Here is a 24,059-nt window from a genome sequence, read left to right on the forward strand (position 1 = left end):
GACCTAGGGGAAGGGATGGTGGGGAGCTGTTGAGCGGACATAGAGTCTGGTTTCGAGGGATGGAAAGTTATGGAGATGGCTTGCACAATGAACCACATGGTGAAAATGATTAGGATGCTGAATTTTGTGTAAGGCATTTTAAACCACATTTAAAAAAAATCCTATCAGGGATGCTCCACTGAGCGCTCAGAAATGCTAGATGGAGAGACACTGTCATTCATCACACAGGAAACAGTGTGTGCTTGTGACCCTGAGCAAATCCATTGACTTCTTCCCTTACTCAGCCTCTGTGTCTCCCCAGCTACCCACGCATTCCCCCGGCAGCTGTCACAGAGGCCCACTCGGCACACGCCAGGCCGTTCTCCATGCGATTCCTGACAATTTCCGGTGATGAACCAAAGTGCAGCCGGTTCCCTTGACTTTCCCCCGGGCTGTGCTAGAGACGGAGCCCGTCAGAGCCGCGTGTCGGCCTTGCGCCAGGGCCCGGCTCCTCTCCTCCCGCTCTGTCTCCAGCAAGGCCCCCTAATTTCCTGGGACCCACTTGCGGGTACCCAAGGATTTCAGTTCCCCCTGAACATGGAGCGATTCTCTCCAGCTTCCGTTGAATGTGCAGATCCAGGAATGGCTGGGGTGACTTTTGAAGAGCTGAACGGTGACAGGAATGACGAAACTGGCAGACTCACGGGACACTGAAGGGTGGGATGTAGACGAGGAGGAAGCAGGAGAGGAGAAAGGAGAAGAGCTGAGCAGGGCGATTTCGTTCTGTACCCGTCAGCTCTCCCGCGGTCGCCCCTGCCTGGAGGACAGGGACCGCTGGGGACACCCAGGCCTGGATCTGTTGCCAGCCCAGGTAGAGGCCAGCTCAGCCACGCCGACAGCGGAGGTGCAGGCAAGACGTCCTTGGGAGGGGAGGGGGACCTGGCGGGTTTGTGCGGAGGAAGGGACACACCCTTCTAGGAAGGCCCCATTGGCGCCTGTGGGGAAAATGACAAGAAGGGGAAGAAACTGGAGGAGGCAAGTGAGCTCCAGGAAGGTTTTTGGAGGGATCCTTGCCAGGCCTTGGGGTCCACTGCACACGGGCTTGGGGAGGGGATACTTCCGTGACAGAGCCGAAGGAACAGCTCTGGCGTGGGGCTGGCGTGACAGGCAGGAGTGAACAGAGGAGAAGGGGCTGTCACTTTTGCTGGGCGCTGCCCAGGGCTCCAATGTTTGTTCGGTTGGCTGCTCAACACGGGGCATGTTAAGGTGGTCCTTCCCCTGCCCCCTGTTCCAAGGGGCTGTGCATTTGTCTGTTCTGAGAGGTAAGGGAGCCTCTGGTGCGTTTGCCTAGAGAAGGCTGAGAAGGCCAGGGTCAGGAAGGCGGAGAGGCAGAAATGGCTTTCAGAAAATAGGAAGAAACAAGTCTGAGGAAGCAAAGCTGTTTAAAGGCCACTATCCCAGGGCCAGCGCTGAGTGTAGTGGTTAAGACACAGCCATACCCCATATTGGAGTACCTGGGTTCGAGTTTCCACTCCATTTTTTTAAAATCGAGATTCATTTATTTGTTTGAAAGGCAGAGTTACAGGGACACAGAAAGAGAGAGAGAGAGAGAGAGAGAGAGATCTTCCATCTGCTGGTCTACTCCCCAAATGGCCACAATGGCCAGGGCTGGGCCAGGCCAATGCCAGGAGCCAGGAGCTTCATGCAGGTCTCCCACATGGGTGCAGGGGCCCAAGCACTTGGGCCATCTTCCACGGTCTTCACAGGTGCATTAGCAGGGAGCTAGGTCAGAAGTGGAGCAGCCGGGACTGGAGCTGTTACTCATCTGGGATGCCAGCGCCATGGGTCCACAATGCCAGCCTCAGCTACATGTTTGACCCAGTTTGCTGCTGGGAGCTTCTTACCCTTTGAGGCAGCAGTTGATGGCTCGAGCACTTGGGTCCCTGCCACCCATGTAGGAGACCTGGATTGAGTTCTGGTCTCCTAACTTCAGCCTGGCCCAAACCTGGTTACTGTGGCCATTTGGGGAGTGAACCAAAGGATGGAAGATGTCTGTCTTTCAAATAAATACAAACATATAACAAATAATAAAATCTAAAAAATAATAAAACTCAGTACTCTTTCTGTTTCTGTATAAATTCAGCCGAACGCCACTCTGTGGATTATGACACTTGATCCTCCGGCCAATGTGAGAACTCAGCAGAGCTGGGCTCCTGGCCACTCACCGCCCTGCCGAGGGCAAACAGGGTTTGGAAGCTGGCAGGGGACTCTAAGTAACCCAGGGTCTAACTGCACAGTACTGGCTGGACACAGGATGCCCTGGCCATTTTCAGGGGCACAAGTAATGGACCTGAGCTGTTTAATTATATCATAGAGAGTACCGGTGCTGTGGCAGAGGGTAAAACCACTATCTGCAGCGCCAGCATCCCATGTGGGTGCCGGTTCAAGTCCCGGCTGCTCCAATTCCGATCCATCTCTCTGCTATGGCCTGGGAAAGCAGAAGTTGGCCCAAGTGCTTGGGCCCCTGCACCCACATGGGAGACCCGGAAGAAGCTCCTGATTCCTGGCTTCGGATTGGCCCAGCTCTGGCCATTGTGGCCATCTGGAGGAGTGATTCAGCAGATGGAAGATTCTCTCTCTCTGCCTCTGCCTCTCTGTAACTCTGCCTTTCAAATATATAAATAAATCTTTTAAAAAAAAATCCTAGAATCCAGAGAGATGGGGATGGTTCCAGGTATCTCCTCCTACTAGGGGAGACTTCCCGAGGCCCACGGTCTACCCACTGGCCCCAGATTCTCCTCTGAGTCCTCCAAGCCTGGGGGTGAGTGAGCCCTGACTGCCATCTTCTCTACCCCAGCCTTAGGGAGTCTGTGCAGCCTTGGGGCTGTGGGGGTGGGGAGACTGAGGCAGGAGGTGGAGGGGCCCCTACGCAGAACTCCTACCCCTCAGACCTCCGTCTCCTTCACCGTAGCTCGCTTGGCAGGGACAGAAAGCCATGGCCTGGACGTTGCCATCGCTTCTGTTGCTTCTGGCCTGGGCAGCCACCACGGGCAGCACTCGGGATGGGGCAGACCTGCTCAACATCTGTATGGATGCCAAGCACCACAAGGTGAAGCCAGGCCCCGAGGACAAGCTGCACGCGCAGGTACGGCTCTGCCAGGAGCGAGGAAGTCGGGGCTGGGGGAGGATCTGAGGGGTTGGACAGCCCGCACCCAGGGTTACTGCTGTGGCAGAAGGTGAGGGTGGAGTAGGGGGAGCGGTGGAGGTGATTTTATGATGCCCTTCCCAGGAGGGGACCCCATGTCGGTAGTGATGCTGAATAATCACTTCCTGAGCTCCCAGTGGCTGCCCCGTGTTTTCTGTATGTGATTCCATCGTCCCTGTGGTTCTCTGAAGACTGCGTCCTCCGCCTCCTACAAATAAGAGAAACAGAGGCCCTCAGCAGCACGTGGACCCCAGGAGTGGGACGGGGCTAGCCCTTGTGGTGGCGTAGGGGTAGAACTGGGGTGGGCTCCTCGGGGGGTTTAGAGGGTGAGAGACCGTGGAAGCGGTAGCTCATCCCACCCTCACTCCAGGCCAGTTCCACGGAGGGCCTTGTGTTGAAAATGAGACTTGTTCAGGGCTATCCAATAAAAAAGTGTACATTCATGCAGCCTGGAAAAATCTATGCCAATCTATTGCAACTCTATTAGACTCAATGTTTCAGATTCTCTTCTATGCTGTGATGAAACTCAAAGCTAACAGAACCTATTTGTATATATAATTGAAAAAAAATAGCAACACAATATTCTATCTGAAAGACAAAAGAGAAGTGTCTCACTGTGTATTGTGCTAGGACTGGGTCGTTATTAACGAACAGAAATGTATTTGGAGGCCGGCGCCGCGGCTCACTAGGCTAATCCTCCGCCTAGCGGCGCCGGCACACCGGGTTCTAGTCCCGGTCGGGGTGCCGGATTCTGTCCCGGTTGCCCCTCTTCCAGGCCAGCTCTCTGCTGTGGCCAGGGAGTGCAGTGGAGGATGGCCCAGGTGCTTGGGCCCTGCACCCCATGGGAGACCAGGAAAAGCACCTGGCTCCTGGCTCCTGCCATCGGATCAGCGCGGTGCGCCAGCCGCAGCGCGCCAGCCGCGGCGGCCATTGGAGGGTGAACCAACGGCAAAGGAAGACCTTTCTCTCTGTCTCTCTCTCTCACTGTCCACTCTGCCTGTCAAAAAACAAAAAAAAAAAAAAACAAAAAAAAAAAAAAGAAATGTATTTGGATCATGGTGCTGGGGGCTGTCAAGCCCAAGGTTGAGGGACTGCATCTGGTGAAGCCTTCTTACCGCATCAGCCCCAGGCAGGAGGCATCGCAAGGGCGACAGGGGGTGAGAGCAAGAGCACCAGGGAGGGCCAACTCCCCGTGGAGAGGGGGCCATGCCTCAGATGACGTCACTACTCACCTCTTGTCAGGCCCTACCTCCCAACAACCTTGCACTGGCATCAAGTGTCCCACGCAGGAACTCTGGGGGACACATCCAAGCAAACGAGAGCCATTTGTAAGAGCAGTGATATTTACGCAGGTCATTCTCCAGGGCGGCTACACTAAAAGGTATCAGGAAATAGCACGCGTTTGTTTTATCCGCAAAATCCACTATGAGGCAGCCACAAATGAAGTCTGACACAGGTTATGTTCTATCGGCAACTCAAATGCTGCAAGATGCTCTAAGCAGTGTCGCCACCGATGACACAATTTTCTAAAACACTGAGTAACACAGTGTATCAGAACGCATAATAGAGGGGGCTGGCGTTGTGGTATAGTGCGTAAAGCCACCACCTGCCATGCTGGCATCCCTTATGGGTGCTGGTTTGTGTCCTGGCTGTTCTACTTCCACTCTAGCTCCCTGCTAATGGCCTAGGAAAAACAAGGGAGGATGGCCTCAGTGTTTGGGCCCCTGCCACCTGTGTGGGAGACCTGGATGAAGCTCCTGGCTTCTATCTGGCTCAGCCGTGGCGGTTGTAGTCATCTAGGGAGTGAACCACTGGATGCAAGATCTATGTGTGTGTGTGTGTGTGTGTGTTCTGAATTTAAAATAAAAATAAATCTCTCTCTCTCTCTCTCTCTCTCTCTCTCTCTCTCTCACACACACACACACACACACACACATAGTAGGTTAAGCTACCTCCTATGAGGCCAGCATCCCATATTGGTGCTGGTTTGACTCTCAGCTGCTTTTCCAATCCAGTTTCCTACTATTGCACCTGGGAAGGCTGCATAAGATGGCCCAAGTGCTTAGGTCCCTGCCACCCACATAGAAGAACTGAATGGAGTTCCAGGCTCCTGGCTCCTGGCTCCAGCCTGGCCTTCCATTTCATGGTATTTTCAGTTCTGGAAAACCTAGTCTATATTAAAAACTTGCTAAAACACAACACGTTTATATGTAGGATGGAGTTAGGTTTAGATTTAGAGAATCATGAATAGGCCTTTCAATATTTTTGTTGGCCAGGAGCCAGGAGCTTCTTCCAGGTCTTCCACATGGGTGCAGGGGCCCAAGGACTTGGGTCATCTTCTACTGCTTTCCCAGGCCATAGCAGAGAGCTGGATCAGAAGTGCAGCAGCCGGGCCGGCACTGTGGTACAGCGGGTTAACGCCCTGGCCTGAGGCGCCGGCATCCCGTACGGGCACCGGTTCAAGTCCCGGCTGCTCCTCTTCTGGTCCAGATCTCTGCTGTGGCCTGGGAAAGCAGTGGAAGATGGCCCAAGTCCTTGGGCCCCTGCACCCACATGGGAGACCTGGAAGAAGCTCCTGGCTCCTTGCTTCAGATTGGCACAGCTCCGGCCGTTTCAGCCAACTGGGGAGTGAACCAGCGGATGAAACAGCTCTCTCTCTCTCTCTGTCTTTGCCTCTTCTCTCTCTGTAAAAACAAAACAAACAAACAAAAAACAAACAAAACAAAACAACAACAACAAAAAGGAGTGCAGCAGCCGAGACTGGACCCAGCACCCATATGGTATGCCAGCACTGCAGGCTTTACTCACTGTGCCACAGCATAGTGGGGACACAGACCTTAATACTTGCTGAGAACAATAAATTCACGTAAGTGATACCACTGCCTGGCTCACTCGCTCTCCTTTCCTCAAACTGTCACTTTCCAGTGAGGCTTTTCCCAACTGCACTATTGAACATTTCAATAATCATCCCATAGTCCACTTTCTCATGCCTTGCTCTAGTTTTCTCCCTATCATTTATCATATCCTGACACACCATCTCTTCTTTCAGTTTCTTACTGTCTCTTTCCCTTGACTAGAATGTAAGTTCCATGAATACACATTTCTATCTATTCTCTGAAATATCAGAGACAGAGGCCAGGGGCCAGCGTTATGGCACAGAGAGTAAAGCCACTGCCTATGATGCTAGCATCCCATGTGGCTGCTGGTTCGTGCCCCAGCTGCTCCATTTCCAATCCAGCTCCCTGCTAATGAGCCTGAGAAAGCAGTGGAAGATGGCCCAAGTACTTGGCCCCCTGCATCCATGTGGGAGACCTGGAAGAAGCTCTTGGCTTCGGTCTGGCCCTTTGAGGAGTGAACCAGCAGATGGAAGATGCCTCTCTCTCTCCCTTTTTCTATCTACAACTCTGCCTTTCATATAAATAAAATAAACTAAGTCTTTAAGAAAAAAAAAAAAAAGAAGAGAAATATTAAAGACATCAGCATCCAGACCAGCAACATTGGCATCTAGAATAGGATACAGAGTAGCTGTTCAATAAGTATTTTTTTTTTTTTTTTTTTTTTTGACAGGCAGAGTGGACAGTGAGAGAGATAGACAGAGAGAAAGGTCTTCCTTTTGCCGTTGGTTCACCCTTCAATGGCTGCTGCGGCCGGCGCACTGCGCTGATTCTATGGCAGGAGCCAGGTACTTATCCTGGTCTCCCATGGGGTGCAGGGCTCAAGCACTTGGGCCATCCTCCACTGCACTCCGTGGCCACAGCAGAGAGCTGGCCTGGAAGGGGGGCAACCGGGACAGAATCCGGCGCCCCGACCGGGACTAGAACCCGGTGTGCCGGCGCCGCAAGGCGGAGGATTAGCCTAGTGAGCTGTGGCGCCAGCTTCAATAAGTATTTTCTGATGAACCAATCTTCTTAAGTGTTCAGTGCTATGTGCATGACAGCTATTGTCCTACCACAGGGTTCCCCTCAGCTCTCACTGGTTGGTGGGGCCCTGATTGCTGGGGCCCTATCGGTGAGTGTTGCCAGGACAACCTGCCTGGAGCAGGGGGGCAAGAACCAAATGGGGAGACGCTGAGGGTGGCAGGAGATGCGGAAGGGACTCCACCCTGTGTCTTCCCCATCCAGTGCAGTCCCTGGAGGAAGAACGCCTGCTGCTCCGTCAGCACCAGCCAAGAGCTGCACAAGGACGGGTCCCGCCTGTACAACTTCCAGTGGGACCACTGTGGCAAGATGGAGCCCGCCTGCAAGCGGCACTTCATCCAGGACACCTGCCTGTACGAGTGCTCCCCCAACCTGGGGCCCTGGATCCAGCAGGTACCCGTGTCTCCCTCAGCTCTCCCCCTCCCCTGGCAAGCCAGGCTGCCTTTCAGCTCAGTCCCCTTCAAGGTTACAGCCGCCCCCATCCCTGGCTGATGGGTGCCCTCCTTCGCCACCTGCCAACCAGGTGGACCAGAGCTGGCGCAAGGAGCGGATCCTGGATGTGCCCCTGTGCAAAGACAACTGTCAGCGCTGGTGGGAGGACTGCCGCACCTCCCACACCTGCAAGAGCAACTGGCACAAGGGCTGGGACTGGACCTCAGGTGAGGTCCCGGGGTGGGGTGGGGGTGTGGAGGAGGAACTTGGAGAAAGGGATGGGAGCTGAGGATTTGGGATTGGTTGAGGATTTCTGGAAGTGGCCCGCAATGAGCTTTGGGCCAGGGGTTGAATGTCGGTGTCCATCATCTCTCTCCCTGCAGGAGTCAACAGGTGCCCGGCTGGGGCCACCTGCCGCACATTTGAGTCCTATTTCCCCACGCCCGCTGCCCTCTGCGAGGGCCTCTGGAGTCACTCCTACAAGGTCAGCAACTACAGCAGTGGGAGCGGCCGCTGCATCCAGATGTGGTTTGACCCCGACCAGGGTAACCCCAACGAGGAGGTGGCGAGGTTCTATGCCTCTGCCAGGACTTCCGGGGCCGTGCCCTGTGGGGTCGGGGCTCTCCCACTCGGCCTGATCCTGGTGCTGCCACTCTGGCTCCTGGGCTGAGTCCTTCTCGATCTCCACTCGGGCTTGGATGGCGAGGCCGTGCGCAGCTCAGCTCCACAAACGAGGAAGCCCCAGCAAGCCTCCACCCACTCCCTACCCGCTCTGCTGCCCAGTTCTTGCTGCATGGTAGATCCCAGCTTGCGTTTCCTCTAGTAAACACACTGACACACGTGGCTCTGATGAGGGCTGTCACTTTGCAGGTGGATGGGGCACAGATCGCATAGTTCTTGGACTCCTCCAGAGCCACTAGCTATGTGCAGCCGTGGCTTCATGCCTCCACACCTTGGTCTCCTCTCCATAAAGCGGACTGATAATCCTTCCCTCAACCAAGCTGTTGCTTAGATAGCCTGTGAGTCCAGTGCCTGCCCCTCACGGTCCCCAGGGGACCCAGTGCTCCTGTAACCCCACCTGGAGCCAAGCCCAGGACGCACCTGTTCCCTGCTTCCCAAAAGTCCCCTTCCCCACAACCCTGTCTCCCTGCTCTGCCTCAGCTCCCCCTGGGCCGGCGCTGCAGTCTCTGAACGTGAGAAAACTCCACCCTGCCTAACAGCCCGTGGGGGGGGGGGGGGACAGAGTCCGTAGTGATCCTCGGAGGAGGAAGGGAGCCAGCAGGGGAGGGCAATCTGAGGAGTGCCGGACAGGAAATACTGAAGAACCTCAACTGGGCTGGCTCCTGGAGGTGTGGCTGGAAGCCGGTTAGGATCCCCTCGGGACTTTCCAGGGGGCAGGAGCGTCTTTGTCTCTGCAAGGGATCGGCAGACACGTCCATCCTGGAGGGCTACTCCGTCTTTGAGCGGCCTTAGGGTCTCTGGTCTCGGTCTCCCCTCGCCTCTCGGGGGAGTCTTCGTCTCCACATCCCAAACGAGAGGCACGGGTACCGGTCGGAGAACACCCCGCACTCTACCGCAGGGTGCCCCCTCTCACCGCGGTCAGCTCCCCGGCCCAGAATGGAGGATGTTTACTGGGCTTCCGGCGGGATCTGGCAGCACTGGTGGGTGGGTGGCGGATCTCCTGGTGATCATTCCTATCCAGTCTGGAAGGCCCCACACAGCCCCCTTGACGTCCCAGGCTTTGTCCCAGCGGGGCTAAGCTGTACGGATTTGGAACAGCGGAAGGAGCTCGTCCGGAGTGACCCGGCTCAGTCAACAGGTTCGTTAGCAAAGTGAAAGTTCTGTGACAGGTTAAAGGGATCCTCCTACTGTCGCCCCGGAGCGGGCGGCGCGGGCGCCTGGTAGGCGGCCTGCGCCTTTAAGGAGCCAAGGCGGAGGGGCGGGGCAGGAAGGGGACTCCCGGGAGACGCCGCCACCGGCTAGGTCTTTTTTTGGGAAGGGGCGGGCCAGGCTCTCCCACGGGCTCCGCCCCCGTCCCGGGGCCGCGTACCCCCCTTCCGCCCGCGGCCCGAGGGGGCGAGTCGGGGTCCGCGCGTCTCAGGCGCCGAGGCGCGAGTTTGTTGACTCGGAGGGAGTAGCCGGGGCCGAGGCGGGGGCGGGCGCGGGCGCTCACAATACCCGCCCGGCCCGCGCCGCGCTTTACAGTTTGCACAGCTGTCACCGTCCCTCCTCCTTCATTAATAACAGAAATAGCCGCCCCTCGGGGGCGCCCGCCGGAGGCCGGGCCCGTGCCGAGCGCTTTACGAGCCCCGAGTCTCCGCTGAGTCTGCCCTCGTAGCCTCTCCCAGCCGCACGGAGCGGGCAGCCGGGCTCGCGCGGGTCCGCGGCGCCGGGGCGGCCGGCCGGCCCAGGGCCATCTTAAGTGGCCACTGCCGGGGAGGAGGCCCGGAGGAGCACCGCGGGGGCGCTGCGCGCGAGGTCGGGAGCCGGGATCGGGGCGCCTTCCCTCGGGGGACCGAGGGCTGCCTCCCCTAGCACGGCCGCGCCCCTGGAGACCCCGGCCCGCGGCGCGGGGGCGATCCAGGGCGCGGCGGGAACGTGCGTGAGCGGCCGAGGGTCCCAGACCTTGTCTGGGGCCCGTGGAGGGGATTCCATCCCCCACCCCCATTCCCGGCGGGGTCTGTCGGGCGCGGGCCTGGCCGGGTTGGGAGTCGAAATTCAAGAGGAGGCTGGAGTCTTGCCCCAGCGAAGGGGACCGGCTCACCCTAGATTTCGGGAGCCCGATCCCTCGATGCTGTAGGGGTTCGGATGGAACGGATTTGGGGGTGGAATGAGACCTTTTTTGGGGGCTCGCGGGTCATTTCATTCCAAGTATTGAGAAGGTGTGACTTCTCCAGGGGGGTCCCGGGACCCCCGAGTGTCCGGGAGAGGACGAGGAGGGGGCGGTTTGGCCCTCGGAGGGGGCTGGAGGCTGGACTTCCTCGGGGAGCGAAGGGGCAGGGTCGCTGTGGGGTCTGAGAGGTTCGGGTCCCGCAGGAGCGTGGAGGCTGCGTCCCCGCGGGAAGAGGTTGGGGGCAGGGGAGGTGCGGGCTGCGGCCCAGCGGAGGGGGAGGGGGCGGCCGCCGGGCCCTGAGCTCCGCTCCCGCCCCTCCCCCGCCGCCTCTGAACAAACTTTTCTTTCTCTTCAAGTTGAGGCCGGCGCTGCAGGCAGCGGCGGCTGCGCGGCGGCGAGCGAGGCGGCCTGCGCGGCGGAGCGAGGAGCCCTGATCCCCATCCCGGGCCGGCCCGCCGATCCTCAAGCCCAGGTCCCGGGCCCAGCCTCGGCCTCGGCCTCCAGCGTCCCGGGGCGGATGGCGCGGGCCGGCGGGCGCGGGCGGCGCTGAGCGCTGCGCGGGCCATGGCCTCGGCTTGCGGGACGCCGGGCCCTGGGGGCGCGCTGGGCAGCCCGGCTCCTGCCTGGTACCACCGCGACCTGAGCCGCGCTGCGGCAGAGGAGTTGCTGGCCCGGGCGGGCCGCGATGGCAGCTTCCTGGTCCGAGACAGCGAGAGCGTGGCGGGGGCCTTCGCGCTCTGCGTCCTGTGAGTTGCGGCGGGTGTGTGGGGGCGGGGAGGGCGGGGGGCGTCCCGGCGGGCGGGGCACCAGGGGTGTGCAGTAGGTGAGCGGGGTTGGGCCGGGCCGGGGTCGGGGCCGCGGCTGCGGGGCCCCAGCACTGCCTCCAGTGCCAGAGTGGGGGCCTTGGGGCTGAGGAAGCATGCAAGGGGCTTTGACTTCCTGCTGCACGTCTGGCCGCACTTTCTGGGGCCTTGAGGACAGAGAACGTGGGGTTCTGCGGCCCATGGTGGTTTCTGCGGCCCATGGTGGTTGTGAAGGCGGACAATGCAGGCGAGCCTAGCAGACTCCACCCCCTCCCCCCGCCATCCCCCAGGTGGAAGGGGCGCCAGGTGTGCTAGTGTGCTCTGCTGTTGTGTGCAGATCTGCTTGTTGAGTGTCAGGGTGGTAGGCAGTAGCAGGAGTTGGGGGCAGCAGGATAGATGGGGTGTGTTTGGATGCCCAGGAACCTCTTCCGGGGGTCCTGTCTGTCCTTGGCAGTATATGGGGGGGAGGGCAGCGGCCAGGTGGTGGGTGTTGAGGGGAAGGCTTGAGGACACCAAGGGCTAAGATGCATGGGACCATACCATTAGTTTATGAATCAGTGAGCGAGTGTGCCCGGGCTCTGGGCTTGAGCCCTGGTTATCTGACCGCTGTAGCCCTAAGCTATGAGTACCGAGTGTAGCGCTACCCTGGTGCTTCTCAGAGTGGCCCTGGTCCCGTGCCGGTACCTGTGAGCCTTGGCGGCAGTGGTGTTGGCATGAGTTTGCACTTTCAGTTTGCAGTCTTCTCCCTGCGCTGTCCCCCCTTTGCAGTCTGGTGTAAGTGGACGTTTGTGGGCCCCTGGACAAGAGCAAGCGGGACGCTGCAGGCTGCTTTGTTTAGATCTGGTTATGTTCCCCCGTGGCCCTGTGAACCTCCCTGCCCAAACCCTGTCCCTTCTGTCCCCTCTGTGTTCCTGACAGTTCTGGGGTGAGCATTGGCCCCCTTCTCCTAGGCCAGGGGACACGTTTTTGATTGGTCACAGCTGGAATGGTGGTCGGAGCCAGGTGTGCTGGCGGCCGTCCTGCAGCGCACCAGACAGGACAGGCTCCCACCGTGTCAGTGGCACAGAGGTTGAGAAAGCCTGGCCTTGGCTGCTGACCTGCCGAGGCCCAGACTCTTAGGCAGATGAGTGTCCCCGGAGCCCTGCCTCGCAGCCCCCTAATTAGGGAGGGGAAGGAGGCAGGTGCTGGGTCAGCTGTTGAGTGGGAGGGGGACAGCTGGGGTCTGGAACATTACTGTTGATTGGGGCGACTCCTAGCTCCACTGCCAGGGGAGGGCACAGGTGGGGTGAGGGAGGTCTGTCCGTGTGTGGGGGCTCCAGCTTTGCCAGCTGATTCGGGCAGCTCCCTGCAGTCCTCAGGGGCCTGAGGATCAGAAGTGGGCAATTCCTTAGGCTTCCCGATACCACACTTGCTTACCTGTACACACCTGCGTGTACATGGAGAGCACGGAAGACGCACCCCCGCCCCAGCATGCACAGGCACTAGACCACAGGCTGGGATACAGAGCCTGGCTTCTGATCCCGTTTAAAATCTCAGCTCTGCCTTTTACTTGCTCCATGACTTCGAGCAGATCAGTTTTGCATGTTTGAGCCTCGATTTCCTCATCTGGATAATGGGCATAATAATCATTTCTACTTCAGAATGTGAGCATGGAGTGAGAAGCAAGGGCCGCCGAGCAGCGGCCTGATGCAGAGGCAGAGTTTGGTTGATGGAATGCTGCTGTTGTTGTCAACACAGACACACAGCCCACAGACTGACACACCCACTCAGCAACACCTTCCCAGCCCTGGCAGCCAGGAGAGCCCCTGTGCCCAGCTAACCCGAGGAGAGAGAATGAACCCATGGCCACGGCGTGGGGCCTCCTCTGACAGGCGCCAGCACATACGCGCAGGCCCTGGTGCCTTTCCTGGCCGAGAGGACCCTGAGGCGTGCAGGCCTGGGGAGTCCTCCATCCCCCATTGAGTGTGTGCCTGGCTCAGCTGTCCCCTGCTCAGCTGCTGCTGCCGTCTGTCAGCAACCCCCTTGCCCCTCCTCAGCCTAGGGCTCCCCGAGGGGGCCCCTCATCGCTTGTGTCCAGGGAAGGCACTAGGACGCTGCCCCCATCCTCCCCAGTGAACCTGCCCCCTGCACAAGGGACTCCAGCCGAGCCAGACGGCCACACAAACACAGCGGGAGCACACGTGCAGAGAGGCCACCAGGCTTCTGAGGACTCTTACTCTGGCGGGGGGCCCAGCCTGGTACCACAGCCCAGAGGGGCTGTTTAGACAGCTGTAGAGGCCACAAAAGAGCTGCCTGTTGCTTTCCCAGCCCTGCCTCTGCGGTGGGTGTGGAGCTTCTGTAGGGCTTGTTGGGGTGTGTGTGTGTGTGTGTGTGTGTGTGTGTGTGCTGGCCATTCCTGCTCTTGCTGGCAGCACTAGGAGGATGGTGGAAGTAGATAGGCCCCATTGTTAACCCTGTGAAGCCTGGGCCAGGGGTCGGGTGGGGGCTGGGGGGCTGGGGGGGCTGAGCCAGGTGGCAGATCCTGTGTCCTGCCTTGCCCACAGGTATCAGAAGCATGTGCACACATACCGCATCCTGCCTGATGGAGAGGACTTCCTGGCCGTGCAGGTAGGACCGTGGGCCTCGCACCCCTGACCTTGATCCAGTGTGGGGCTGGAGGACCTGCTGGCTGACTCTCCCCCACCCCTCGCCGGCTCCCAGACCTCGCAGGGTGTGCCTGTGCGGCGCTTCCAGACCCTGGGAGAGCTCGTCGGCCTGTACGCCCAGCCCAACCAGGGCCTCGTGTGTGCCCTGCTGCTGCCTGTAGAGGGCGAGAGAGAGCCGGACCCGCCGGACGACCGCGACGCCTCAGGTGCGCCCCGCCCCCACCCCTGGTCCGCTGAGGGAAGGAGGCCCCAGCTGCTGCCACACTGACCCCTGTCCACAGATGGGGAGGATGAGAAGCCCCCGCTGCCGCCGCGCTCTGGCTCCACCAGCATTTCTGGCCAAGTGGGGCAAAGCAGCCCATCGCCAGCCCCCGAGACGCCCACAACTCCCGCTGCTGAGAGGTGAGACCCCAGCCCCTCTCCCGTGCCCCCAGGAGAACTGCTTCCTGACCTTCTTCCCCGGATGGAGCCCCAGAGGCAGGCACACCCGGGCCCACCAGTGCCGGGTCTTGGGATGGGCTGGACGTGGTGGGACAGGGTCAGAAGGACCTCCACTAACTCTTAACCCCTCCTTGAAGCGCTCCCAACGGGCTCAGCACCGTCTCACACGAGTATCTGAAGGGTAGCTATGGGCTGGACCTGGAGGCTGTGAGAGGCGGAGCCAGCAACCTGCCCCACCTCACCCGCACCCTGGTCACCTCCTGCCGGAGGCTGCACAGGTACCGGGGACAGCCAACCCATGCGCTTCGCTCTGACCCCTGACCCTGACCCCAGCTGTGAATGAGTCGTCGCTTCTTGACTCTGCCTCGCCTGTACCCTTGTGTCCACACAGTGAAGGTGCGCGCTGCACTGCCTTAGGTTGGGGTGGGATTCCTCTTTCCTGCTGTCTCCCCTAGTGAGGTGGACAAGGTCCTGTCTGGCCTGGAGATCCTGTCCAAGGTGTTTGACCAGCAGAGCTCGCCCATGGTGACTCGCCTTTTGCAGCAGCAGGTGGGGCTCTGGGGAGACCTCTTGGGGGGTACTTCCTGGGGCCCTTCCCGTGCAAGCCTTATTCTTTCTCCCCCCAGAACCCACCACAGACTGGGGAGCAGGAACTAGAGAGCCTGGTACTGAAGCTGTCAGTGCTCAAGGACTTCCTGTCTGGCATCCAGAAGAAGGTGGCGTGACCCCTGACCACCGTCACTGTCCTCTCTCATTGGCCCAGCCCTGTTCCCAGCCCTGATCTACAGCCCAGCATTGGCCCCAGGGCCAGCTGTTCCCCTCGGCGTGTGCCCTGACCTCACCCCATCCCCTGCAGGCCCTGAAGGCCCTACAGGACATGAGCTCCACGGCACCCCCTGCTCCCCTGCAGCCGTCCATACGGAAGGCCAAGACCATCCCCGTGCAGGCCTTTGAGGTACATGGCAGGTGGGGCCCCAACGGGTGTGGGAGACTGGAGGGGGAGGGGGCACCGTCACCAAGGTCTTGTCAGCAGCCTCCCCGCCTCCTGGCCTGCAGGTGAAGCTGGATGTGACCCTGGGCGACCTGACCAAGATCGGGAAGTCGCAGAAGTTCACGCTGAGCGTGGATGTGGAGGGCGGACGGCTGGTGCTGCTGAGAAGACAGCGGGACTCCCAGGAGGACTGGACCACTTTCACCCATGACCGCAGTGAGCCGGGGCCGGGTCTGGAGAGGGGGGCCGAGCGGGGCCCTTGGCTGGGGGTTGCAGGCCCGTGTGACCGACCTTCTGTTGCCTAGTCCGCCAGCTCATTAAATCCCAGCGTGTCCAGAACAAGCTTGGTGTCGTGTTTGAGAAGGAGAAAGAGCGGACGCAGCGCAAGGATTTCATCTTTGTCAGTGCTCGGGTGAGGGCTCCCAGGGTCCCTGGAGGGGTGTTTTCACCCACTGGGTGGGGAGAGGGAACGCGTGATGTAGGTGTGCCACCCCTTCCGGCAGAGGGGGCCTTGAGAGCGGGTAGCCTGGGGGTGGCTCAGCTGTTCCTGCTGTGCTCACTCGCGGAGCACCTGCTGCAGACTTGTGTGGCAGGTGTAGCCAGGTGAGCCAGGCAGGCGAGAGCCTCCCTCCTGGCTCCTGGGGGGGGTGTGTTTCCTGGCATCTCCCTGCCCTTGACTGGCTGCTGTCCCCTGCAGAAGCGGGAGGCCTTTTGCCAGCTGCTGCAGCTCATGAAAAACAAGCACTCCAAGCAGGATGAGCCCGACATGATCTCTGTCTTCATAGGCACCTGGAACATGGGTCAGGCCTGGGCTGGGCTAGGGTGGGAGAGGGGCGTGGCCCCCAGAGCCTGGGCCTGACCTCCTACCCCCACCACCTCCAGGAAGTGTGCCACCTCCGAAAAACGTGACATCTTGGTTCACATCAAAGGGCCTGGGGAAGACCCTGGACGAGGTCACAGTGACCATACCCCACGACATCTATGTCTTTGGGACCCAGGAGAACTCGGTGGGCGACCGAGAGTGGCTGGACCTGCTGCGTGGGGGCCTCAAGGAGCTCACAGATTTGGATTACCGCCCGGTGAGGGGTCACCTTGTCCAGTCCCCTGCCCTCACACCCCACTGCACACTCTCCTGCGTGATTTCACCGACCTCCCAAGGGGACAGAGCTAGACTGGCTTGTCCTGGTCCCCGGGCTTACCCTTTGGGAGACCTAACCTGAGTCCTTGCTACAAGGGGACCGTGTGCTCCCTGGTTCCTTGGGGAAGAGGGTAGCAGATCTTTTCTTTTTTAAAGTAGTTCTTTAAATTTTTTTTTATTTAAAAATGTTACTTATTTGAAAGGCAGAAAGAGAGAGGGAGAGATTTCTCATCCATTGGTTCATTCCTCAAATGCCCACAACAGCCAGGGCTGTGCCAGTGTGAAGCCAGGAACTGGGAACTCAATCCTGGTCTCCGTTGTGGGTACAGGGACCCAACTACTTGAGCCATCACTGCTGTCTCCCAAGGTGTGCATCGTCAGGAAGCTGGGACTGGGAGCGGAGCTGGGACTCGAACCCAGACACTCCAGTATGGGGTGTGAGCATCCCAGGCGGCATCGGCTGAGCCAGATGTCCACCCCAGTGCCAGGCCTCCCTGTCTGGTGACTGACAGAACAGTGTGAACTGTAGGCCAGGGCGAGTGCGGACAGGGGCCTAGCCCAGGACGGGGGTGACGCCACCCCTCCATGCAGATTGCCATGCAGTCGCTGTGGAACATCAAGGTGGCCGTGCTGGTCAAGCCAGAGCACGAGAACCGCATCAGCCACGTCAGCACCTCCAGCGTGAAGACCGGCATCGCCAACACTCTGGGTGAGCAGGCGCCGGGGGTTCCTGAGGGCACTGGGCTCCCTGTGCCCATGCCACCTGCCTCCTCTCCAGTTCAGGGGCTCCCCGGCTTTGGGGGTCTCAGCTTTCCCGTCGATGGGGTGCTTTGAACCTCATAAAGCAGTTCTATTCTATGCCTCTTCCAGCCCCATTGGGAAGGCTAGGCCAGCATAGTTGCTCCCTTTTCTCAGAGTAGTCCAATAACCCATCCAGGGTCACACAGCAAGTGAGTGGGGGAGCCGGGCTTAGTGCCGTCTGATGATTGCCATGCAGGGCTCCCTCTGCATGGGCTCTGCACAGCCTCTCCCCTCCCTCCCGTGGGACCCCCAGTGGTGTACATGCGCCCCAGGAGGGGCCTTGGGGGTGGTGTGGATATTTGCTTTCGGGGGACTGCCTGCCTTGCATTGTCTGGGGTGGGAGGAAAGATCCCCTCACTGCAGCTCCAAGGACTGGGAGAGAACCGGAGCCCTCCCAGGCGGAAGTCCCACCCTGAGACCCTGGCTTCCTCTTTCACTTCCCCTGGCAGGGAACAAGGGAGCTGTGGGCGTGTCCTTCATGCTCAACGGCACCTCGTTTGGCTTTGTGAATTGCCACCTCACCTCGGGGAACGAGAAGACTGCGCGGTGAGGGGGTACCTTCCGATCACCACGCTGGCCCTAGCCCCTGTTCCTCTGACCCCTGTCTCCATCCCACCTGCCAGCCCCCAGGGACCCTCCTCCCCCTTGGCCCCACTGCAGGCCCCTCTGTCTTTTGCTGACCCTGCCTTGTTCCCAGCCGTTCCCTCTGGCCCTTTCCCCACACCCTGACACTGGGACGTACCTCCCCCAACCCCGCACCCCCGACCTCAGGCGGAACCAGAACTACCTGGACATCCTGCGGCTGCTCTCGCTGGGCGACCGGCAGCTCAATGCCTTTGACATCTCTCTGCGCTTCACCCACCTCTTCTGGTTTGGGGACCTCAACTATCGCCTAGACATGGACATCCAGGTGCCGACATCCAGGGCCCCGCTGGGGGGACGTGGGGAGGCTGGGGGCCAGGTGGCCATCACCCCTGGCTCTGACTCAGGAGGAAAACCTCCAGCAACCCGTGCATTCCCTGTCCCCAGGAGATCCTGAACTACATCAGCAGGAAGGAGTTTGAGCCCCTGCTCAGGGTGGACCAACTCAACTTGGAGCGGGAGAAGCACAAGGTCTTCCTCCGATTCAGTGAGTCTGGGCCTGACAGGCAGCCCCCGAGGGCCGGGGGCGGGGCTCGGGGTATCTCTGGGCTTTCAGGACCCCTGAACCCCACCTGTCCGTGCTTGCCTTAGGTGAGGAAGAGATCTCCTTCCCACCCACCTACCGCTACGAGCGGGGTTCCCGGGACACGTATGCCTGGCACAAGCAGAAGCCAACTGGGGTGAGCAGGAAACCAGCGTGTCCTTGGGGCTCCCCAGGCCTGCAGTGACTCTAGAGCTAGTTAGGACTCCAGCTTATACGGCTGCTCTGAGGCCCTCAGGGTAGTCCTGGCATGGGAGGCTCCAAGGAGGGAGGTGGGTACTGGGGCCAGGGCACATGCTGAGTGGCCCCCAGCTGGTGGCCCTGACTACAGTGCACCTCCCCACCCCACCCTGCCCCAGGTCCGGACCAACGTGCCCTCGTGGTGTGATCGGATTCTGTGGAAGTCCTACCCTGAGACCCACATCATCTGCAATTCCTATGGTCAGTGCCTCCTGGCCTGGGTGATGGGTGCTGCTGGGGGGAGGTCACTGTCCTGACACTGCCCGAGCCGAGAGGAGGGCCGTTGCCCCCTCCCAGGTTGATGAGCTCCGTGCCCCCTCCCCAGGTTGCACGGATGACATTGTCACCAGCGACCACTCCCCTGTGTTTGGGACATTTGAGGTTGGAGTTACCTCTCAGTTCATCTCCAAGAAAGGTGACTATTCTGGGTGTGCTTGGTGCCTCGCACATGGCGGGCACAGGTGTGGCCTGGGCACATGTACATCAGTGTATGTGTACTCGTACATGCAAGTGCAGGGTGTCTGCCTGGGTCACTGTGAGAGGGGTATGTGTGTGTGTAAAAGCACACTTCTGTGTCTGTATCTCCCTGGGCCCCGTGTGTGCCCAGGTGTGCCTGAGGTGTGGCAGATTGTCAGTGGGCAGGCACTTCTGGTCCCCAGCCCCCTGAGATGGGTCTTTCATCTACGGCCTGGGCTCCAGGGTCTCCCCATTGGTGGCTTAGGATCAGGAAGGCCCGCCTCGCCCTGCTTCCCACTCTGCCAGGGCCTCAGTTTCCTGCCCCGTTGCTCCTGGGATCCTCTCTTGCCCTCTTAGCCCCCTTGTCTGTCCTCCTCCTGTGCCCCTCAGGGCTCTCGAAGACTTCGGACCAGGCCTACATCGAGTTTGAGAGCATCGAGGCCATTGTGAAGACAGCCAGCCGCACCAAGTTCTTCATTGAGTTCTACTCCACCTGCCTGGAGGGTCAGAGACGGGGCCTGGGGCGCAGTGTGGGCCCCAGGGGCGGGAGGGCCAGCGGCTGCCCAGAGCAGTCAGCCCCTACTGAAGGGAAAGGGAGGCGGGAGGGGCGCTCAGCTGGGTGTCCCCATCCCCGCCCTAGAGTACAAGAAGAGCTTCGAGAATGATGCCCAGAGCAGTGATAACATCAACTTCCTCAAAGTGCAATGGTCCTCACGCCAGCTACCCACGGTGAGGCTGCGGGCAGGGCTGGGGCTTGTGGGTGAAGCTGTGGCAGAACGCAGTGGTGAGCCTGCCTGCGAGGGAGAGCAGGGCCGGCAGACACGCAGGGTGGGGGGGGGGGGCGAGGGGGCTGGGCGTGCGTGAGGATCAGGGCGTTTGCTTTCTTGGGAGGCTGTGGAGCCGCATTTCTTGAGCCTTCGCTAAATGTCAAGTCCTACACTGGCTGCCACCGATGCAAAAAGTTAATCAGTTACTGTGATGTTGAGTACTGTGGAAGGCCCAGGCAGGGCTGTCTTCTACATTAAGGGTCTGGGATCTTTCCTTAAAGGGTGATTGTGAGCGAGCATGGCTGGGCGTGAGGGCAGGGGCAAGCCATGTCAGAGGCAGCAGGTGCGAGGGGCGGGCGGGGTGGCTGTGGGCTTTGTTCCTTATCGGGCCTCCCTGCTCCCAGCTCAAACCCATTCTGGCTGACATCGAATACCTGCAAGACCAGCACCTCTTGCTCACAGTCAAGTCCATGGATGGCTATGAATCCTATGGTGAGGGGTGAGGGGTGCCCAGGGGGCAGGAGAACCAAGCAGGGCCCCAGAAAGGTTTGGCAATTTGCCGGCCCATCCCATCTGCCTCTCAGGGGAGTGCGTGGTTGCGCTCAAGTCCATGATTGGCAGCACGGCCCAGCAGTTCCTGACCTTCCTGTCCCACCGCGGCGAGGAGACGGGCAACATCCGCGGCTCCATGAAGGTGCGGGTGCCCACGGAGCGCCTGGGCACCCGGGAGCGGCTCTACGGTGGGGGCTCCCTTGGGAAGGGTGGGGGGTGGGAGATGGGGTCCAGGAGGGGAGGACGTGGGGCGGGGTCACGTGGGAACCCCTGAGATACTCGGAGGTTCTCTGACCAGGGCCGGGAGTAGGCCTGCCCCAGGAAGAGCTGGGCAGGGCTGGCAGGCCCAGCGCATGTCTGTGGGACCCAGGACCCTGGGGCCCCTCTGAGTCTGCCCTCCCTACCCACCCAGAGTGGATCAGCATTGATAAGGATGAGGCAGGAGCAAAGAGCAAAGCCCCCTCTGTGTCGCGAGGCAGCCAGGAGCCTAGGTGAGCTGGGCCCGCGTTGGGTGTCATGTGTAGGGGTGCCTGGGCGCTCCGGTCAGCTCCACTTCATCTCCCTGTCCTGTGCACCTCGGGCAGGTCAGGGAGCCGCAAGCCAGCCTCCACAGAGGCCTCCTGCCCGCTGTCCAAGTTATTCGAAGAACCAGAGAAACCGCCACCAACGGGGAGGCCCCCAGCCCCACCCCGAGCAGTGCCCCGGGAGGAGCCCTTGACCCCCAGGTGAGAGAAGGAGCCTGTCACACCCCCCAGTCTGTCCGTCACTGTACCTGCCCCTCAGGGTCCTGGGCCACCCCGTGGTCAGAGGTGCGGTGGCCTTCTGCCCGTGGCAGGTCCAGCCAGCCAGGCTGCCCTTAGATGTGGCTCCGAGTCAAAGGGAGCACAGTCAGTGTTTCCTCTCGATCCTGCCTTAAAAACAGCTCCCTCTGTCAGCAGAGCTGGCTCGGACTCTGCCCTCCCCGGGGCCCCGCTGGAGACGGGCGTGCGGTCAGACGGGTTTGGGAGATGCTTCCTGCCGAGTCTTTGCCTAGATATTCCCGGGGCACAACAGCACTAGCCGAGGTTCTGGGCAGGGGAGAAGGAAGGACACTTCCTTTCGACTCTGCTTAATATAGTTTCCCAAACTACGGCCCGAGGGACTTCTTTCCACAACTCTCAGGGTCCTGGGCACTGGTGCTGCCTGGCCCCTTCCCTGGGAGAGGAGGCTTGCACCCGAGGGTAGCCAGTGGCCACGTGCATTTAAACAAAAACTCCTGGAACAGTTTGGTGCTTCTTCACTCATCGTCTTTGGTTTTAGCCCCAAGGCTCGAGTAAAAACGACTTGAATTCCTGAGTAAGATTCCACAGCTCGGCCCCAGATGCTGGGGAGGCGGGGAGACCCCAGGTGTCCAGGGGGCGGTTCAGACCTGGCTCTGTTTGCCAGAGGTTTTAGTTACAGAGTCATAGAAGACTGAGAGTCTCAGCAAGCGAAGCCGGGGAGTTTAGGGTTACCCATTCAACCCCCTACCCACCCCGCTAGACTCTCTAGATGAGCAAACCAGGGGCAGCAGAGGGCAGGTATGGGCTCCAGGTCACGCACCAGTCGTCCAGCTTGTCCTCCATGGCTTTCACCTTGGCCTTCTGGGTGCTTATCTAGTCCTCCTTGCTCCCCAACCCAGGTTGAAGCCAGAGGGGGCTCCTGAGCCGGAAGGGGTGGCGGCCCCCCCACCCAAGAACAGCTTCAACAACCCCGCCTACTACGTCCTCGAAGGGGTCCCACACCAGCTGCTGCCGCCAGAGCCACCCTCGCCTGCCAGGGCCCCCGTCCCGCCTGCCACCAAGAACAAAGTGGCCGTCACCGTGCCTGCCCCACAGCTGGGGCGCCACCGGCCCCCCCGGGCAGGAGAGGGGAGCTCATCAGATGAGGAGTCGGGGGGCACACTGCCCCCTCCGGACTTCCCTCCCCCCCCACTCCCAGACTCCGCCATCTTCCTGCCCCTCAGTCTGGATCCTCTGCCGGGGCCGGTAGTCCGGGGTCGATGTGGGGGTGAGGCCCGGGGCCCACCCCCTCCCAAGGCCCACCCAAGGCCCCCGCTGCCCCCAGGCCCCTCCCCTGCTAGCACTTTCCTGGGCGATGTCGCCAGCGGGGACGACCGCTCCTGCTCCGTGCTGCAGATGGCCAAGACGCTGAGCGAGGTGGACTATGCTCCGGCGGGGCCTGCCCGCTCCGTGCTCCTGCCAAGCCCCCTGGAGCTGCAGCCACCCCGAGGACTGCCCTCAGACTATGGCCGGCCCCTCAGCTTCCCTCCGCCCCGCATCCGAGAGAGCATCCAGGAGGACCTGGCAGAGGAGGTGACTGGCCCTGTGTCCCTGAGGAGCGTGCTTGCCCGCCGACTGCGGGATCCTTCACTCCATTGACCAGTGGGCCCCGATGTCCCCTCCGTCCTGGGCTGGGCCCTGGGACCTGGGGGGACCAATGACTCGGTCCCGTGCTTGCCTCCTCTCCCCCAGAGCATGGGTAGTTTGTGGCTGGCTGCAGCTGTTTCCATCTGGGGGGGAGGGGGCACTCACAGTGCTCACCATGACCTGCCTTGTCTCTCCAGGCTCCGTGCCCGCAGGGCGGGCGGGCCGGCGGGCTGGGCGAGGCGGGCATGGGTGCCTGGCTGCGGGCCATCGGCTTGGAGCGCTATGAGGAGGGCCTGGTGCACAATGGCTGGGACGACCTGGAGTTTCTCAGGTGGGGGCGGGGTTGGAGGCGGATGGGTTGGGGCTGACCCCCAGGGGCAGAACCCCGGGTCCATCAGGATCTTCCAGCCCAGCTCCAGCCTCTGTTTCCCCCTCCTTAGTGACATCACGGAGGAAGACCTGGAGGAGGCTGGGGTGCAGGACCCAGCTCACAAGCGCCTCCTTCTGGATACCTTACAGCTCAGCAAGTAATGACAGTGACCCCACCAAGCTGGGAAGTGGGCACCCTTCCTCCTGGACGAAGGCGCAGCCATAGCCCCGGCGTTGGGAAGTTAAGGCTGGGGCAGTGCCTGGCTGCCTATTTATTGGGAATCTGCATTCCCCACTGCCCAGTCACGCAAATGCCCTAAGTAGGACATCCTGCCCCTCACCTTGAAGGCCCAGGCACCAGTTGCCATGGTTACTCCACCTCCTTGGTTGCTGTCCTTCCCTGGGGCTCTCCTACCAGCCCCAGGGGTGGTGCCCCTGGGACCCAGGATACTGGTTGGGGCCCTCCCGACATGGTCCCGTGGTGTCTGTGGCCTTCCCCTGTCTATTCCATGGGGGAGGAGCTCCACCAAGACCTCCTCCAACTGTCCTGATTGGGGGGGGGGGGGGTCTGCCTGTCCGGAAATGAAGGAATAGCCCGAGACCTGGGCCATGGTGATTTAAGCTTTTCTGTGTGGGTTTGGGGAGGGAGGGCACCTTAATATTGTTGGGGTCGCTGGGGAGGGGCAGGCCATCTCCTGGATTGTCCCCCCTCCCCGTGCTGGGAATGCACCGCGTGGCTTGGTTCCTCGCTGGATGCAACCGGGATGGTTCCTGCAAATAGCCCTGGCCCTGTCCTAGGCACTCAGAAGGGCTGCTGGTGGGATGTCTTCAATAAATTAAGTTTTATTTGGATTGAGCAAAACTCACCTCAATAAATTACAAGTTTTTCAAAGAAAAGGAACAACAGCAACAACCAAAAA

The 24,059-nt window shown here is 60.4% G+C and overlaps 2 protein-coding genes across 8 annotated transcripts; both read left to right on the forward strand.

Moving 5' to 3' along the window:
• Nucleotides 1-722: 722 nt before the first annotated feature.
• On the forward strand, nucleotides 723-8,383 carry LOC100341917 (folate receptor beta). Of its 6 annotated transcripts, XM_008264419.5 has the most exons (6): nucleotides 723-883; nucleotides 2,687-2,800; nucleotides 2,951-3,124; nucleotides 7,306-7,494; nucleotides 7,625-7,760; nucleotides 7,917-8,383. In XM_008264419.5, exons 3-6 carry the CDS (start codon nucleotides 2,975-2,977, stop codon nucleotides 8,201-8,203), a joined length of 762 nt encoding a protein of 253 aa, XP_008262641.3. In that variant the 5' UTR covers nucleotides 723-883; nucleotides 2,687-2,800; nucleotides 2,951-2,974; the 3' UTR covers nucleotides 8,204-8,383. The 6 variants fall into 6 exon arrangements, with proteins under 6 accessions (XP_008262641.3, XP_008262625.3, XP_008262631.3 ...); XM_008264403.5 differs by lacking the exon at nucleotides 2,687-2,800 and having other exon boundaries at nucleotides 723-889; XM_008264409.5 differs by lacking the exon at nucleotides 2,687-2,800.
• A 1,478-nt stretch (nucleotides 8,384-9,861) lies between these two features.
• Nucleotides 9,862-24,001, forward strand: INPPL1 (inositol polyphosphate phosphatase like 1). 2 transcript variants are annotated; one of them, XR_016232127.1, is made up of 29 exons: nucleotides 9,862-10,011; nucleotides 10,723-11,112; nucleotides 13,713-13,776; nucleotides 13,870-14,020; nucleotides 14,096-14,216; nucleotides 14,393-14,533; nucleotides 14,711-14,804; nucleotides 14,882-14,971; nucleotides 15,112-15,210; nucleotides 15,312-15,462; nucleotides 15,552-15,658; nucleotides 15,944-16,046; nucleotides 16,129-16,325; nucleotides 16,976-17,093; nucleotides 17,635-17,731; nucleotides 17,957-18,095; nucleotides 18,215-18,314; nucleotides 18,419-18,507; nucleotides 18,728-18,809; nucleotides 18,934-19,023; nucleotides 19,455-19,568; nucleotides 19,705-19,793; nucleotides 20,236-20,323; nucleotides 20,416-20,525; nucleotides 20,796-20,874; nucleotides 20,968-21,108; nucleotides 22,044-22,716; nucleotides 22,968-23,101; nucleotides 23,211-24,001. XR_016232127.1 is itself a non-coding variant. In XM_089330366.1 (29 exons), exons 2-29 carry the CDS (start codon nucleotides 10,931-10,933, stop codon nucleotides 23,299-23,301), a joined length of 3,780 nt encoding a protein of 1,259 aa, XP_089186492.1. In that variant the 5' UTR covers nucleotides 9,862-10,011; nucleotides 10,723-10,930; the 3' UTR covers nucleotides 23,302-24,001. The 2 variants fall into 2 exon arrangements, 1 of the variants encoding a protein (XP_089186492.1); XM_089330366.1 differs by having other exon boundaries at nucleotides 20,416-20,571.
• The last annotated feature ends 58 nt before the right edge of the window (nucleotides 24,002-24,059 follow it).

Source organism: Oryctolagus cuniculus, chromosome 1, assembly GCF_051225735.1.
Source record: "Oryctolagus cuniculus isolate XC-2025 breed Fujian yellow rabbit chromosome 1, ASM5122573v1, whole genome shotgun sequence".
Taxonomy (NCBI): domain Eukaryota; kingdom Metazoa; phylum Chordata; class Mammalia; order Lagomorpha; family Leporidae; genus Oryctolagus; species Oryctolagus cuniculus.

Coding starts and splice junctions, on each gene's coding strand:
- LOC100341917 (XM_008264403.5), top strand. CDS start 2,975: ATGGCCTGGACGTTGCCATCGCTTCTGTTGCTTCTGGCCTGGGCAGCC. Junction 3,125..7,305: donor AGGACAAGCTGCACGCGCAG/GTACGGCTCTGC, acceptor TTCCCCATCCAG/TGCAGTCCCTGGAGGAAGAA. Junction 7,761..7,916: donor GGGCTGGGACTGGACCTCAG/GTGAGGTCCCGG, acceptor CTCTCCCTGCAG/GAGTCAACAGGTGCCCGGCT.
- INPPL1 (XM_089330366.1), top strand. CDS start 10,931: ATGGCCTCGGCTTGCGGGACGCCGGGCCCTGGGGGCGCGCTGGGCAGC. Junction 11,113..13,712: donor GCCTTCGCGCTCTGCGTCCT/GTGAGTTGCGGC, acceptor CCTTGCCCACAG/GTATCAGAAGCATGTGCACA. Junction 15,211..15,311: donor TCCCCGTGCAGGCCTTTGAG/GTACATGGCAGG, acceptor CCTGGCCTGCAG/GTGAAGCTGGATGTGACCCT.